This window comes from Eumetopias jubatus, unplaced genomic scaffold (assembly GCF_037043125.1).
Source record: "Eumetopias jubatus isolate StellerSeaLion01/CBP00866 unplaced genomic scaffold, mEumJub1_p1.0 scaffold_3, whole genome shotgun sequence".
NCBI lineage: Eukaryota > Metazoa > Chordata > Mammalia > Carnivora > Otariidae > Eumetopias > Eumetopias jubatus.
In genome coordinates, this window is record NW_028274809.1 from 81656584 (window position 1) to 81670833 (window position 14250).

General features: G+C 36.6%; 1 protein-coding gene across 3 annotated transcripts in view; it reads right to left on the reverse strand.

The window, feature by feature from the left end:
- Positions 1–240: 240 nt before the first annotated feature.
- The window catches only part of ACVR2A (activin A receptor type 2A), an 84135-nt gene continuing 70125 nt past the window's right edge, over positions 241–14250 (reverse strand). Inside the window, exons 7-12 of one of the 3 annotated variants that reach the window (XR_003612405.2) lie at positions 13631–13776; positions 11153–11267; positions 8380–8518; positions 4887–5017; positions 3381–3991; positions 241–990 (exon numbers count right to left, since the gene is read on the reverse strand). Coding sequence is in view for 1 of the 3 variants with exons in the window: in XM_028123794.2 (XP_027979595.1) it covers positions 3797–3991; positions 4887–5017; positions 8380–8518; positions 11153–11267; positions 13631–13776 (726 nt within the window). In the remaining 2 variants the exon portion in view is untranslated. Of the gene's footprint in view, positions 3992–4886; positions 5018–8379; positions 8519–11152; positions 11268–13630; positions 13777–14250 lie in introns of all 3 variants that reach the window. The other 2 variants (XR_003612403.2, XM_028123794.2) reach the window with 2 other exon arrangements.

The window sequence follows — 14250 nt, forward strand, 5'->3', positions numbered from 1 at the left end:
AGGTACCTAATGCCTGCTAGCCTCTGGTTTCCTAAAACTGGCGGGACTAATGTACATACCTTGTGGGGAATACAATCTGCTTAGACGGTAAAGGGGGGAAATGCCACCCTTGACAAACTTCCCTTTCACCACTATCCCCATTCTTGCATATCTCAAGGTGTGAGCCTCGCCAGAAATGACAAAGCTACTGTTCCCCTTTTTAAGAAAAATGTATAGCTAAAGAAAAACTGCATAAGCAAATCATACCATATTCATTTTTTTTATTTAACTCAGGGATGGAATGGGGATAGCATACATTTTATTGTACAATATTTAACAATCACTTATCCAAGGTGGGGTTTTATGGGGCTTTTTTTTTAACTTTTTGTTAAATACTTGCAGAAAAAAATAGCAAGTACAATTTGACAGTAGTACAACAACCTGTGCCCAAAACACTGACAAGAAATACAGAGTAAAGCTAAAATAATTGCTTACCAATATTTTGAGAGGTAACAAATAGGATGTGGATTGAGACTGCATAAAAAATGTACTGCTGGTTGAATATCTGAGGTAAATGATGTTCAATCAAGATGCTACTTGTATCATTTTGCCCAGAAATCAGTAAATAATTTTATGCACATTATACCAAGTGTTTCTAAAAAGTAATTTTTTAAAAAGGTAAAAAAGAGAAACTGGAAAATATTTGTGGAGAAGCATTTTTTTTTTTTTTAAATAGTTAAGTTTAATTCCACTTAAACTTATCATCTGGCCAGGGTATTTTTTCCCCTACCCGTCTGCATTTTACTTAAATGTAGCTGTTACTTAGGATTGAGGAAAGGAGGAAGAAGAGGTTCCTTTTCAATTTCATGATAGATGATTCTATTTTTAAATTCCAAACTTCTTGGGGTTTTTTCCTGATTGCATTTTCAAAACATCACCATGAAAGGTAGTGCAAATTCATGGGACCAACAATTTTGAGGCACAGTCTCTGTTCTGGAATTCACAAGGTACCTGTAATAAACATTCAAACAAGAGTCACACTTCACATGCTAAAAACGTCCTAGCATCTAAAATACATACAAAGAGCTGTGCAGGGCATAGACTTCGAATAAAGCCAAACACTGGTTAATCCATCAGTCCTATGGCAGTTGATCATAAAGCATTCCTTACATGGAGATTTGGGCAAGGTAAAGAGTGGAAGTTAGAGCAGCAGTTCTGATGGGTATCAGAAAGGCAAAATACAAGACGAATCGTAAGGAGCACCATACACATGAGGAAAAAATTACTGGGGTCTCAGTTCACCCCAAAACAAAGAAGTCATCATTTTTCTCATTCTTTGATCTTTCTTTTTTTCAGTATCCCAGCTCAAACTTTTTGTAAGCTTGCCCACTCTGCGCTGACTGTAAACCAAACCTGAAAATGCCCTGCAAATGAAAGTTTTAACAAGACTAGGTATCAGGACAGGTAGTCACTGGAACATTCTTATTTTACTGCTTATAAAAAGTGTTCTTCTATTAATATAGTTTTCAAAAGGATACAAGTCTTAAAGTTGGTTAGCTAGAGTTAAGTACAATACCCAGGACTTCTAAAAATTTTTTCTAACATGAAGAGAAAACTATCTTTTGAATAACTGATCTTATAAAATTTATCACTAGTGCTCACATAAGCCAAACATTCATAATATTCCTTGTTTTTGTTTTGATTTTTTCTTTTAAAATTAAATGTTTAGAACAGGTAGAACTTAGTCTTCAGGAGATGGACAATTTCTATGTGTGAACGTTGTCACTTTCCCATCTTGATTAGTTAGTTTCAAAGTGGAAGTTAAACCAAATCAGTTGAGATGTCAAGTACTTTTTGAAATAAAGAGGTGAACTCAACATTGAAAAGGGAGTTCTTTAGGAAAACAATGAAAACTTGGGTACATATGTGACCCAAGAGCACAAAGTTCTGCATGGTGTGTGGCACGCAGACAACAATGCTATTACTCTTCTTTCCCTCCCTGCTTTAGAGTCTGTTGACCTATGCATTATTTATAAATAATATAATTTATTATTCCCAGAGATTAAGTGCACATTATATGTAAAATGTAGTGTACTGTGTGGTTAAATAGCCATATGAAGGTAATACATTCACAGTGAGCTCCTGATAGTGACATGTAAAAAATTCTTTTATAAAATCAATGTATGGATTTTAAAATGACCTGACGAAAGTACATAGCATAATACTGGCTATTTGTTGGTCAGTAATCTAGAAATTCAGGAAATTACTGTTTTACTTTGGCCTATAAAAATTTGAGGAACAGTCCAATTATATTCTAATCCAGTATTGTTTTGAAAAGCACTTTGGCACCTACCTACCATCAATTCCATTTTCTTATCAAGGATAAGGCATCAACTACCCTAAAAGTTATAGTGTGAAAGCAATTTGCAGGAGGAAGCAAGGCTATATTACCTATATCAACATCGGTTACCTCTAAATGTCATTGCATATTTTAAGTTTATAACTTGTTATCCCTGATTTGTTTTAAAGCAGTAACATTTGAAATCTGTGCTTAAAATTTAAAATTTCTATCCTAGGATAATTCTTTACATATCACAGACATCAAAGTATTACTCTGACAAGATGGCACCAAGCAGAAATATAGTGATAAAGTTACAAGTCTCAAAGCAGAGAGTGAGGAATTCTGGGTAATGACACTTCCTGAGGTGATCCTTAAACAGTGATAAAGAATGTCCCACACACTGTTCGGTGAAAAGAAATACACTACAATTTTACATATATAAATAGGAAAAAAATCTATTTTAAAAGAATAAAAATGAAGAGCTTTCCAGTGTCACAGCTCACTTTAAAAAATTTAAATCATGCTTTAAATTTTCAAATATTCCCCAAACACAGCACACCTAAAAAAATACTTAGGTAAATATGCAATAATTTGGGAACTGGATATAAGGTGAAGCTTTAAAACATGGGGAAAAGGGGAAAATGACATTTTTTCATTTCAAAAAACAGTACTTTTTTCCCTTAAATTACAAGCTAGCACAAGAAAAGCTAAAACACTGCTTAATGAATGGCCACTTAGTGTTGGCACTGAGCATAGCTTACCTTTTTTTTCTTAAATAACACAGTGAATTTGTAATACCTTGTTACAAAACATGGATCAATTTATTATTCCAATTTTGTTAGTGTTCTCAATTTTATAATTTAGCAACCGTGGAACTGAGGTATACCTTGTTGAGGGAGGTTAAAGTAATGCTTGGAAGCCTCTCTCCTGTACCCCACTCTGATGCCTCTGTTTATGTACACAGAACAGCAGCACACCAAACATTCACAAGCCGTGTCGTGTTGGCATTACAATAGTCATTCATACAAACACAACAGCAAATGCAATAAAAACAAGTTACCCTTTTTCAAATCTGAAATGAAAAGTTTTTGATTTAAAAAAAAAAAAAGCAGTAGTTCATTTAAGGAATTAGTGTCTTCTGACAGACATTACGAAATCTGATGTCAGTTTTCAAACACTTGATTAGCCAGGTCCAAAAGATCCTTGATTTGGAGAGGGCTACGTTCTTCATGTACACTTTTTCAAAAGTTTCTTTATAGAGTCTGCAACTTCTCTTAGTCTCATGTCCTTCACGTCTCTGCTGCAGGCAATGCTGTAAGTCTCCCAGAGCCACATTTTTAAATGAGGGTCTTCTTCCTGACATGTCCAGGAGACCTCCTACTCATTTCTCACAGAAAATAAACTGTGAGCAGTTTCATCAGCTTAGCAGCTCCAGTTCAGAGTCCTGTTTCTCACTGTGGACACATGGTGCAACCATCATAGACTAGATTCTTTGGGAGGAAAGTCAACATTTGTCACCATCGTGACCACTGTTACAATGTCCTCTGTGGTAATGATATTTGTTAGTCTTTGCATCTGAGTGATTCTTTCACCTACACATCCAGCTGATAACCTGGCTTCTGCATCGTGATCCCAACATTCTTCTATCGTTTCACAGAGCATTGCCATTCCCTAAAAATGAAAAACATATTCAGACACTGTAGCAGATTTTGTTTTCTATTAGGAAATGATGAAGTGTCCATAAAGAAATTGTTATTTTTGTGAGTCAAAGTTTCAAGATTAGCCAAGTTTGGTGTTATGTGTCGACATTCACTTATGCGTATCTATTGTATGCAGGAAATGGACGAAAAGCACTAAGAAAAATCAAACTTTTTATAGCATCCGTGACTATCACAGGAGGTAATTAGGTTTTTTTAATTTCAAAAATCCCTAGCCACTGCTTATAAACCGGGTCAGTTCAATGCTAACGCCTGATCTAGACTCAAAACCAAGGCTAATTTTTTTTAAAACAATTTTTATTGTTTTCTTCATTAATACCGGCATTTCTGTCTTGCAGTTAAATAGAAAAAAAGGTTGGAAAAGCATCATTGAGATTCTCTACCTGGTTTTTAATCCATGTTTCCAGTTATATTTGGACCACAATAACCAGGGCAATAGTGTCCCATTCTTCACCTACGTAAGTCTCTAGTTTTAGAGCATTCTTAAGAACCTGAACAAAGTCCAATCCCAAATCAAAAACATGGAGAGCAGAAAACTGCTTTACTTTAAAAATACCATCTTAAAGGAAGCTGCTGATCATCAAGGTTACCCACCTATCCACATCCTCAGAGTCAGGTACTCCTTTCCCTGGGAAGCTCTCCAAACAGGACCATAGCAATGCAAGCCCCTTAGGTTTAATGACTTCACCATCCCCCCTCATAGCCCTAAAATTCTGTTGTTTGTAGAACTCTATAGACAATATCCTGTATGAAGATAACCTCCCCAGAAAATCATCTCAGAAGTGTGCAGAGATAGAAATTCCTCTGAAAAGCATTTTATTGGAATTTCAAATGAAAAGCTAACTTACAGCATGTTTCTGCCAATAATCTCTTAAAACAGGCCTCTTTTTTTTATGCACAACAACTTCCTGCATGTCTTCAAGAGATGGATGCTGGCCAATTTCCTCCTCAAATGGCAACATGTATTCATCTACAGGTCCTAAAATGAAAAAAAAAAAAATCATTTTAATTCAAATCTTCCTGACTTCCAAACTGGAACAACCTTTCTGAAACATACTCTGTATCACCTTTTCCCAACTGTTAAATGCTATAATGACAGGAGATAAAAAGATTCTCAACTACTTCTACCACATTATGACCCAAATGCTAGTTTAGGAGAAATCAAAAACTACACTCTTTAGCATAAGCCTGCTAAGTTTGCATAAGGAGCTTTCTCGTCTACTGTATGAGGAATATGCCTATCTCCGTACATAGATAGGACCACAGGGAACCAACAATATTTGCAAGTCGAGGCTATAAAATCCCTTTAAGTACTTCTCACAATTCAAATCAGACTGTAAACAGTGGTGCTTCCATCTGACAATTTGGGGGTCAGTCTCTATAACCATCTTTATTCTGTGACACATCCTAACCCCCTACACGTTCTGCATGAGGAATTATGTACCTCAGAGTCACACGCCCTCCTCACAAAAGCTGCCAAAAACAGTTTTTAAAAAAATCACAAGCATACTCCAAATAGGGTTCCCAACTAGCCTTCAGAATGTGCCTTCACAGACAAAATGTATTCAACAAAATAAATGGTTCCTTTTTTCTTAGGCATACTCAAATAGGATAATGTAGTTAAAAGTTAATACTAATATTTAATAAGCACTTACCCTGACTAGGAACTTCACATACGTTATTTCCTTCCATTTTACACCTCCACAGAGTGAAGGTGACATTACCTCTATCTTACAGATAGGAAAGCAGCTCAGAAAGGTTCCATAATTTTCACAAGGGCATACAGCTGGTAGGTGGCAGAGTGGAATTTGAATCCATCTCTGCCACTAAAGTCTGTGTTTTCAATCACTGTGCTGTCTCCCCTTGACAGAAACCGTTCACTAAAGAGCAACTGCATATAAAGGGTCTGTATATGGACCTAAACCTTGTACAGATACTCCTACTCCTGGATAGGACATAAGTTAATAAACAATGAATCATAAAGGAGGACATCTAACTCCAGCCTCTCCAAATGGAAGAATCCTTGACGCCTGGATAGTCCGTCTCTGCTTAAGCACTTCCAGTGACTCAGTACTGACGTTCTAAAATGTCTATTTAACTCTTGCTATTCAAAATGTGGTCCGCAGCTCAGCAGCACTGGCACTGACTGGTAGCCTGCAAGAAATAGAAGTATCAGGCCCCAACCCAGACCTACTGAGTCAACATAACTTTATCAGGAGTTTAGTACACATTAAAGTCTGAGAGTCACTGAACTGAACCATCAACAATTAGCCATCAACCAATTTTAAAGTACTCACTTGAGCAATGTTCACACTGTCCCCTCCTGCCCCGATTTCTGACTTAAGGGTCAGAAATCCCTGACTCTGCAATTATTTCATAGCACATGCAAAGCATTTTAGAAATATCAGCATAGGGGTGCCTGGGTGGCTCAGTCATTAAGCATCTGCCTTCGGCTCAGATCATGGTGGGATGGAGCCCCGCATCGGGCTCCCTGCTTGGTGGGAAGCCTGCTTCTCCCTCTCCCACTCCCCCTGCTTGTGTTCCCTCTCGCTGTGTCTCTCTCTGTCAAATAAATAAAATCTTAAAAAAATATATATATATATATCAGCATCTGTCCTCATTTTTCATGAAATCTTCCCTGATAACCGCTCTACCCCAAAACAAAGCATTTTTCATTCCTCTAAACTCCCATTAACACTCGCTTACATTCCTCAGGTATTACACTCATCCAAAATAACTTATTGAATATCTATGTACTGAGCATGAAGCTAGGCAATTCAAACTTACCTTACTCTAGAGTCAATTGTCCAGGATATATTTTATTCCCTTAAACTATATATTGCTTAAGGGCAGGGCTTTGTATATCCCCTACGACATCATATCCAATGGTTGGCTTTGGAGAGTTCATATTATTAAAGTTCTTATAAAATACATTTTCCTGTAACATCTATACCTAGCCAACCTATTTCTGCTTCCATAAATGCACATAATAAATGTACTTTCTCTCCCACTTTGAGCCAAACTACACTGAACAGCTTACTCTTCTTCCTCTAGACTTCTAAGCTAGAATTATATCCAAACTGCTTCAAACTTTCTTAGGTCTGGATCCACCCCCATGCCAAACCCCCAATCTTAGAAGAATGAATGGCTATCCATTCCTGAGCAATCTACTAAGTTCCCTTTAAAAGCACAGTACCCTAAATCAAATTTCATATACCAGAGGTAGTCTGTCCTACACTGAGAGACCATTGGCAGTACTCAGAAAACAAAGTATTCTCATAAATATACGTTAAGTTGGTTTAAATACGCTACACAACTTTCTTCTATGGTCTTTTCACAATCTGCAGGAAGTTTTTAGGTAATTATAAATTAAAAGGATCAAGCTAATTTACATTTGTCAAGATGTCGGCTTTATATTTTCATGTCCAAAAAAAAGTACTGTAACACAAGTGAAGAGAATGGAGAACTTCTGAGAAGCACTGAAGATAGTACCGAGCACACTATAATTTTGTCACACCAGGAAAATAGTATGCAGGCTTATTATCAATCAGTGCAAATATTTATAGGACTTGAACAAGGACTTACATAACAAAAACATAATCCTTCAGAACCAAGGTGTGCAAGAGAATATAACTAGTGTTCATAATAACGTCTACATCAGCTCAGACTTTCAAGGCTGTAAGGAGACAGAATTTAACCTGTGGTATATCCAAAGGCATGCTCAATTTTGTGCCCTGGAGGATGGACTGTAAATTCAATCTGGTTAGGTATATATTGACATCATGGGAGTGATGAATAGATTCAGCCTTGAGTTTCCTGGAAGGGAAAATCCCCCAACTCTTCCTTTATCTCCTCTTGCCAAAAGAGTTGACTTTGCAACCTGGGGGCAGGCAGGACCTGCAGGACCTACGAAAGTGGCAGCCCTATCCCTACATTTGGATCAAAGTTTCAAATCTAGGTTTCACCATTTACCACCTTGAAGCTAAAACTGGCAATCTGCTTAATTTCTACTTAAAATTTGAGCCTCAAATTGCTCATGTATAAAACTAAGACAGTAACTACCTCCAAAGGAGTTTTAGGAAATTAGCTAAAGGTATGTGAAGGGCCTAGTGCAAAATACCTGGCAATGGTAAAGGATCAATACATGCTCATACCTTCCCTCTCCAGCCTGCCCCCATCCCCTGCCTCCTGAATTCCGTTTAAGCCACTACCTTTTGGAGTCTACTTAAAAAAATCTGTTTGTACTTTGAAATATTACCTTTTGAGTATTATCATCCCTTTTCATATATGTGTAGTAGACAATAGGCATATATTTTTAAAAAAAAATATTTTTTCCCTTACCATCTGCGGCAGTACAGCGAGAAGCCAGTTCCCACAGGACTAATCCCATGGCGTACATATCTATCCTCAAAAATGCATCCCTTTGGAAGTTTATAGCACCCTCTAATACCTCTGGAGCCATATACCTCCGGGTACCAACCTGAAAAAGATGTTGAAAGCAAACAGTACTCATTAACTTTATGAACTAACATTTTATGATTTTGTAAAAAGAATCAAAACCAAATGTGGTCTACTATCGTATCAGGTAAGGTAACCAAATCATGACCACCGGACTACAGAGTCAAGGAGCACTGTATTCCATTTCAAGTAATAACAGCCAAGACACTAGAAATGGGAAGTTTCCATCAGCAGGGATTTCTTAAACAGAGTACTATGCAGCTCTGAAAAAACATGAAATAAATCTGGACTGATAATGGAAAAACTTCCAAAAACACTGTACAGCAAGGAACAAAGCAGTATATATACTGAGATCCTTTCTGGATACACTTAATAAATATATCAGCAAACATTATGCTGGCGCTGGCTTAGAATTTTTTCCCCCTTCTGGAAGTAATCAAAAACAATGGTGGTTCTGTTGGAGACAAGGACAAGAAAACTATACTTCTCAATTGTACCTTTGCATCCTGTTTGAAATGTGTATCTTAAAAAAAAAAAAAAAGAATACTCATTTTTGAGAGTTTCTCTTTCTCTTTATTAACAAAAAGTAGTAATATAAAACTTAAGAAGAATTAGCCAAGTAAAGAATGGATAAACTTTTAAAAGTTCTATTTCTACAACGTGTACGTATTTATTCATTCATGAATTCTGTCTTATATCTGTCCCTAACAATTTGGTATTTCTTAGTATTGGAACTATGGTTACTAAGCTACTATAGCTAGCCTTGGTTGGTGCTTGACAATATTCACATATAAATGCTTAAAAAATTCTTATAGGATAGCTGGGTGGATCACACTCTAATTGAGTTTTTGGAGATCTAGGGAGTGGCCAGATAATGGTATTCCAAAAAGTTCTATCCTCAGGTGACTGATCTCTAGACTACAAGTTAGACAATTATCTGTGAACACACATACAATAGAAATGTCTAAAAAAGGGCAGATCACTAAGACTCCAAAGCTCAAGTTTTTAATTCATTTAATAAGAACACTTTAAAGAAAGAAAAAAAAATAGTAGCTCTGCTTTTTTGCATCTTTAACTGTACTATAAGCAAGCATTTCTCAAAAGTTTACTTTTCTCCTAAAGATAAATGTATTAAGGAGGGCACATGTGGTGATGACCACTGGGTGTTATATGCAACTAATGAATCGTTGAACACAACAAAAACTAATGATGTATTATTATGTGTTGGCTAATTGAATATAAGAAAAAAAGTTCTTAGCAGAAAAAAAAAAGAATGTATGCCATCCAAAGTACTTTTCTTATAAAGTGACAACTACCTTCTTAGTGTAAAATGTCCTTACATTTTACACTTAGTGTAGAAAATCTTATATATGTAAAATGTACAATAACGTGAATTTTGAAATTTTCTGGTCCAAGAAGTCTAAAGTCAAGTAACCAGTGATGTAATTAGTAATTATTTTTACCTCCTCATGTAAACCAATTTAGAGGACAGTAAAAGATAGGAATAAGTCTCAAAATTTTTTCGTTAGAAAAGGGGGGAAGAGGGTTATGAGGTGCCAGAGGATTCAACGGTTCCCCACATTTAGTTTTATGATAATCACTCAAGTCAGCTCCCTGGGCCTCCTGCACAATCTCCCTCCTCCGCAATATACTCCACAAGACCGCCTTCATTCCCAAACACATTTGGTATCAACTTTTCTAGAACTCTGACTGCTGACCATTGCTGTAAACTAAATTCTTGTATCATCAGTCAGTATTGCCAAAATTTGTTATGCTGTGATTCTTTAATAACTATTCTTGGAGGTCAGTAGGATATACTGGGAAAAACGAAAGCTGACAATTAGATGACCAAAGTAATTTACATGATTTGAAAGATGAAGAAATAATCATGCCAACTTTGTAAGGAAACGTCACCTTTCAGGTCAAACTGGTTTTCTTAATAAAAAGGTGATCTTGTAGGCGTGAAAGCACCTTTCCTCGCCTCACAGTTTCTAAGAATAAAATATATGGATAATGTTTTTCTCCTATTTGGCTTTTTTTAAAGATTCCCATTGTTCAGAGCTCTTTGTACAGACCTTGACTAGATAGAGTTAATTAGGCTCTCTGCTCAGGGCTTTGCAAGTGCTCTGAACTCTGGAGAGAATTCAAAGAAAAGCTGTAAAATTGGTTAAAGAGTTAATGAAGCACTAAAGACCAAGAAGCAAGAAACTCTAATTGTTGTGTGGAAAAATCAGGCAATAGATATTAATACATAGTAGCATGAATAGTAACTGATTGTTCTGCCATTCCTCTTAGGATGATGAAAGAATTAACAAAACTACTGTGTTATTACCAAGAACTCCCTAAGAATGAGGCCTGTTTAAGTGTGTTGGAGTCTAACTTGATTAGTTTTAAAAATAGAATCCCATGACATGTGTCTAAGTTGTTTTACGAATTGACTGATGTAAACCACTTGAGTTCCCAACAGTCCTTCACCACCACATGAAAATGTCCTCCTCAGCAAATTTAACATATTACTTTTAAGAGAGTCATTTTATATTAGATGCTGATTTGATAACCATCACAGTAATATTAATCAATTCAATCTAGATGTGCCATTCTAAGAAAATATGGGACAAGATTATTTTTTCTTACAGTTTATAGTTACTATCCTTACCTGTCCATGGGTATCACCTGCAGACTTGCCAGCCTCAAATTTTAATGCCAACCCAAAGTCAGCAATGCAAGCTGTCAGATTGTTTTTCAACAGCACATTTTTACTCTTGATGTCCCTTGCAAATAGAAAGATAAAGTATTCAAATTAATTTTAAACAAGTTATCTTCTAAAAATTTTCATTGAAAGTGGGGAAGAAGGAGATTAACCTACAGAAGTATGATAAACAGGAAAAAGGAGGGAGAAAAAGCTTGAAGCACCAAGAGTAGAGTAACAAACTCCTATTCATAACATGGACAATAAGAAGGAACTCTGTCCATAAAGCAGTTTTATTAAAGAGCTGCTATTCCAAAAATACTGTCTAGCCTACATGTTATCTGTTATTCCTACCTACAATCATAAAATTGCTGGTTTTTTGAGGTAAAACGAGTATTTCAGAGTTTATAGTTGGAAACACCCATTGCAACTGAAATTTAAAAAACCAAACTGAGGACATTAGGAGAAGGAAGGGAAAAATGAAGGGGGGGGGGAATCGGAGGGAGAGATGAACCATGAGAGACTATGGACTTAGAAACAAACAGGGTTTTAGAGGGGAGAGGGGAGGGGGGATGGGTTAGCCCAGTGATGGGTATTAAAGAGGGCACGTACTGCATGGAGCACTGGGTGTTATACGAAAACAATGGATCATGGAACACTACATCAAAAACTAAAAAAAAAAGAGAAAAAAAGAAAGAAACCAAACTGAAAGAATATTCAAATAATTGGGGCCTTTTGCCTACTGGTACAGGCCTACATATTAGAATGGACCCTTATTTTAGTGGTTCTTAGATTCCTCAGCCTTGTAGAAAAGCATCTCTAGAAATGTATATCAGAAAATTTTCACCATAAGCAAACTGCTCCAGCTAGATCCTGGTGTTCTGAAAAGAGTAACCCTTTTAAAGCAATCAGATAACTTCTTTCACACTCCAGCTTCAACTGACTCATCCTAGAGATTACTATATTCTAGCTACATACATCTATGCCATGAGCAGTGGTGAAATTTATGTGCACACAGAGACCAAGAGTGGGACAGAAGAGACACAGGTAGTCACCCACAAATGCTCCAAAACCGATCAGTTTTAGCCTCAAAAGATTTTTAGGAACACTACTTCTACTAAGCTTTGGGGGTGCCAAAGGATTAGTTCCCTATAGGACTAGGTGAGATGAGCAAAAATCCAGGAAGAGACAGACTGTATGCAGGAAGGTGAGAAAAAAGGGGAGCTATTTCTGAGGTAGAAATCATTCAAGGTTTGCAAAATCAATTTTAGAGTTGGGATTAAAAGTTAATGCCTCCCAGCAACCTAAAACACCAACTGGTGGCACTCAATTATCTGCTAAATGAATTGGTTCATACCTACTTTTTTTTTTTTTTTGAAGATTTTATTTATTTGACAGAGAGAGACACAGCAAGAGAGGGAACACAAGCAGGGGGAGTGGGGGAGGGAGAAGCAGGCTCCCCGCTGAGCAGGGAGCCCAATGCGGGGCTCGATCCCAGGACCCTGGGACCATGACCTGAGCCGAAGGCAGGCGCTCAACGGCTGAGCCGCCCAGGCGCCCCAGTTCGTACCTACTTTTAAGGCAACCGTCTTTTTGTAATTAAGTGTATAATGGACACACAATGTTACGTTAGTTTCAAGTGTACAATATTGTGATTCAACAAGTCTATGTATCACGCTATGCTCACCTAAGAGGAGTTACCAACTGTTACCATGCAGTACCACTGATTATATTCCCTAAGGCTGTACCTTTCATCCCCACGACTTACTTGTTCCATAAATGGAAGCTTGTATCCTGCTCTTCTTCATCCATTTTGTCCAGACTCCCACCCCCACCCTCTCCTCTGCCAACCATCAGTTTGTTCTCTGTACTCACAGGTCTGTTTCTAAAGCAACTATCTTTAAATTGAATACACAATGGCAAACTGATCCCACGTTTAAAGGAACTAACATTTTCCCTTTTGAGGGTATGACAACTACTGGGTTCAAGTACTATTGCTTCAAGCCCAGTTATTCAAACGATGCCTCCCTCCACCTCAGCTCAGGTAATGATCACATGGTCATTACAAACAAGAAAAAAAGATACTCAAAGTCCCTCCTTAATTACATCTTATAATTATCCCTGAAGTAAATCATATTTTAAGGCAAAACAAATTTCTTTTTCCTTTGAGATAGACAAAATACACTTCACTCTTAACCATGCTTTCAGAAATAAGATAAATTAAAACACAGGTCAGTAATTAAACTTTGCTAATGATATTAAATATATATATTACCCAAAATACTTCCTGGCCATTCTCAAAGCTAATTTGAAAATCAATGAAAATCAACTGCCTCCTCTAGCATGATTACGTAGTTAGGGGGAAAACAAATTTTGCACAGTAGATTAAAAGTTTAAATAATAAATACTGAATTATTTGGGAAAATAATATAAATTTAGCTCTACCTGTGAGATATGGCAGGTTTGTGGCCATCTTTTAGGCCAGGTATATCCTCATGCAAATATGCCAATCCTCTAGCCATGGTTTCTGCAATATGACACAGTTCATTCCAAGAGACCACATTAGCCTTAAGAAAGTCTGACAGTGAACCCTAAAGAAAAGGGGGGAAAAAACAACTTATGCTCTGGACAAAAGCCATTTGACATGGAGAACTTTCCTTTTTACTTTTAAGAGATTATGGAAAGCAAAATATCTTTACTTTTAGTGAATAATAATATCCAAAAACAAAAACAAAAACAATCTTTCTGGAAGGGTTCAAGTTTCACATTAGTAAACATTTGACTAGAATGGAATACCTCTAATCTTTAAAGGTTTGCTACAAGGTACAATTTCCTATTTTGAAGGCATTCCTATTTAGAAGTTAAAAAAAAAAAACACTATTTGAAAATCTAAAGTTCAGGAAAATATTTAAAAAGTTAAAATACACTGACTACAAAGATGTTAGTTATATCATAGGACTAGGAAAACACAAAATTAAGACATATAAGCAACTATGTCAGAATCTTCCTCTAGAGATTACTACTATCCTTCTGGTCAAGAATTTAGAGACATGTAAGAGCCACCT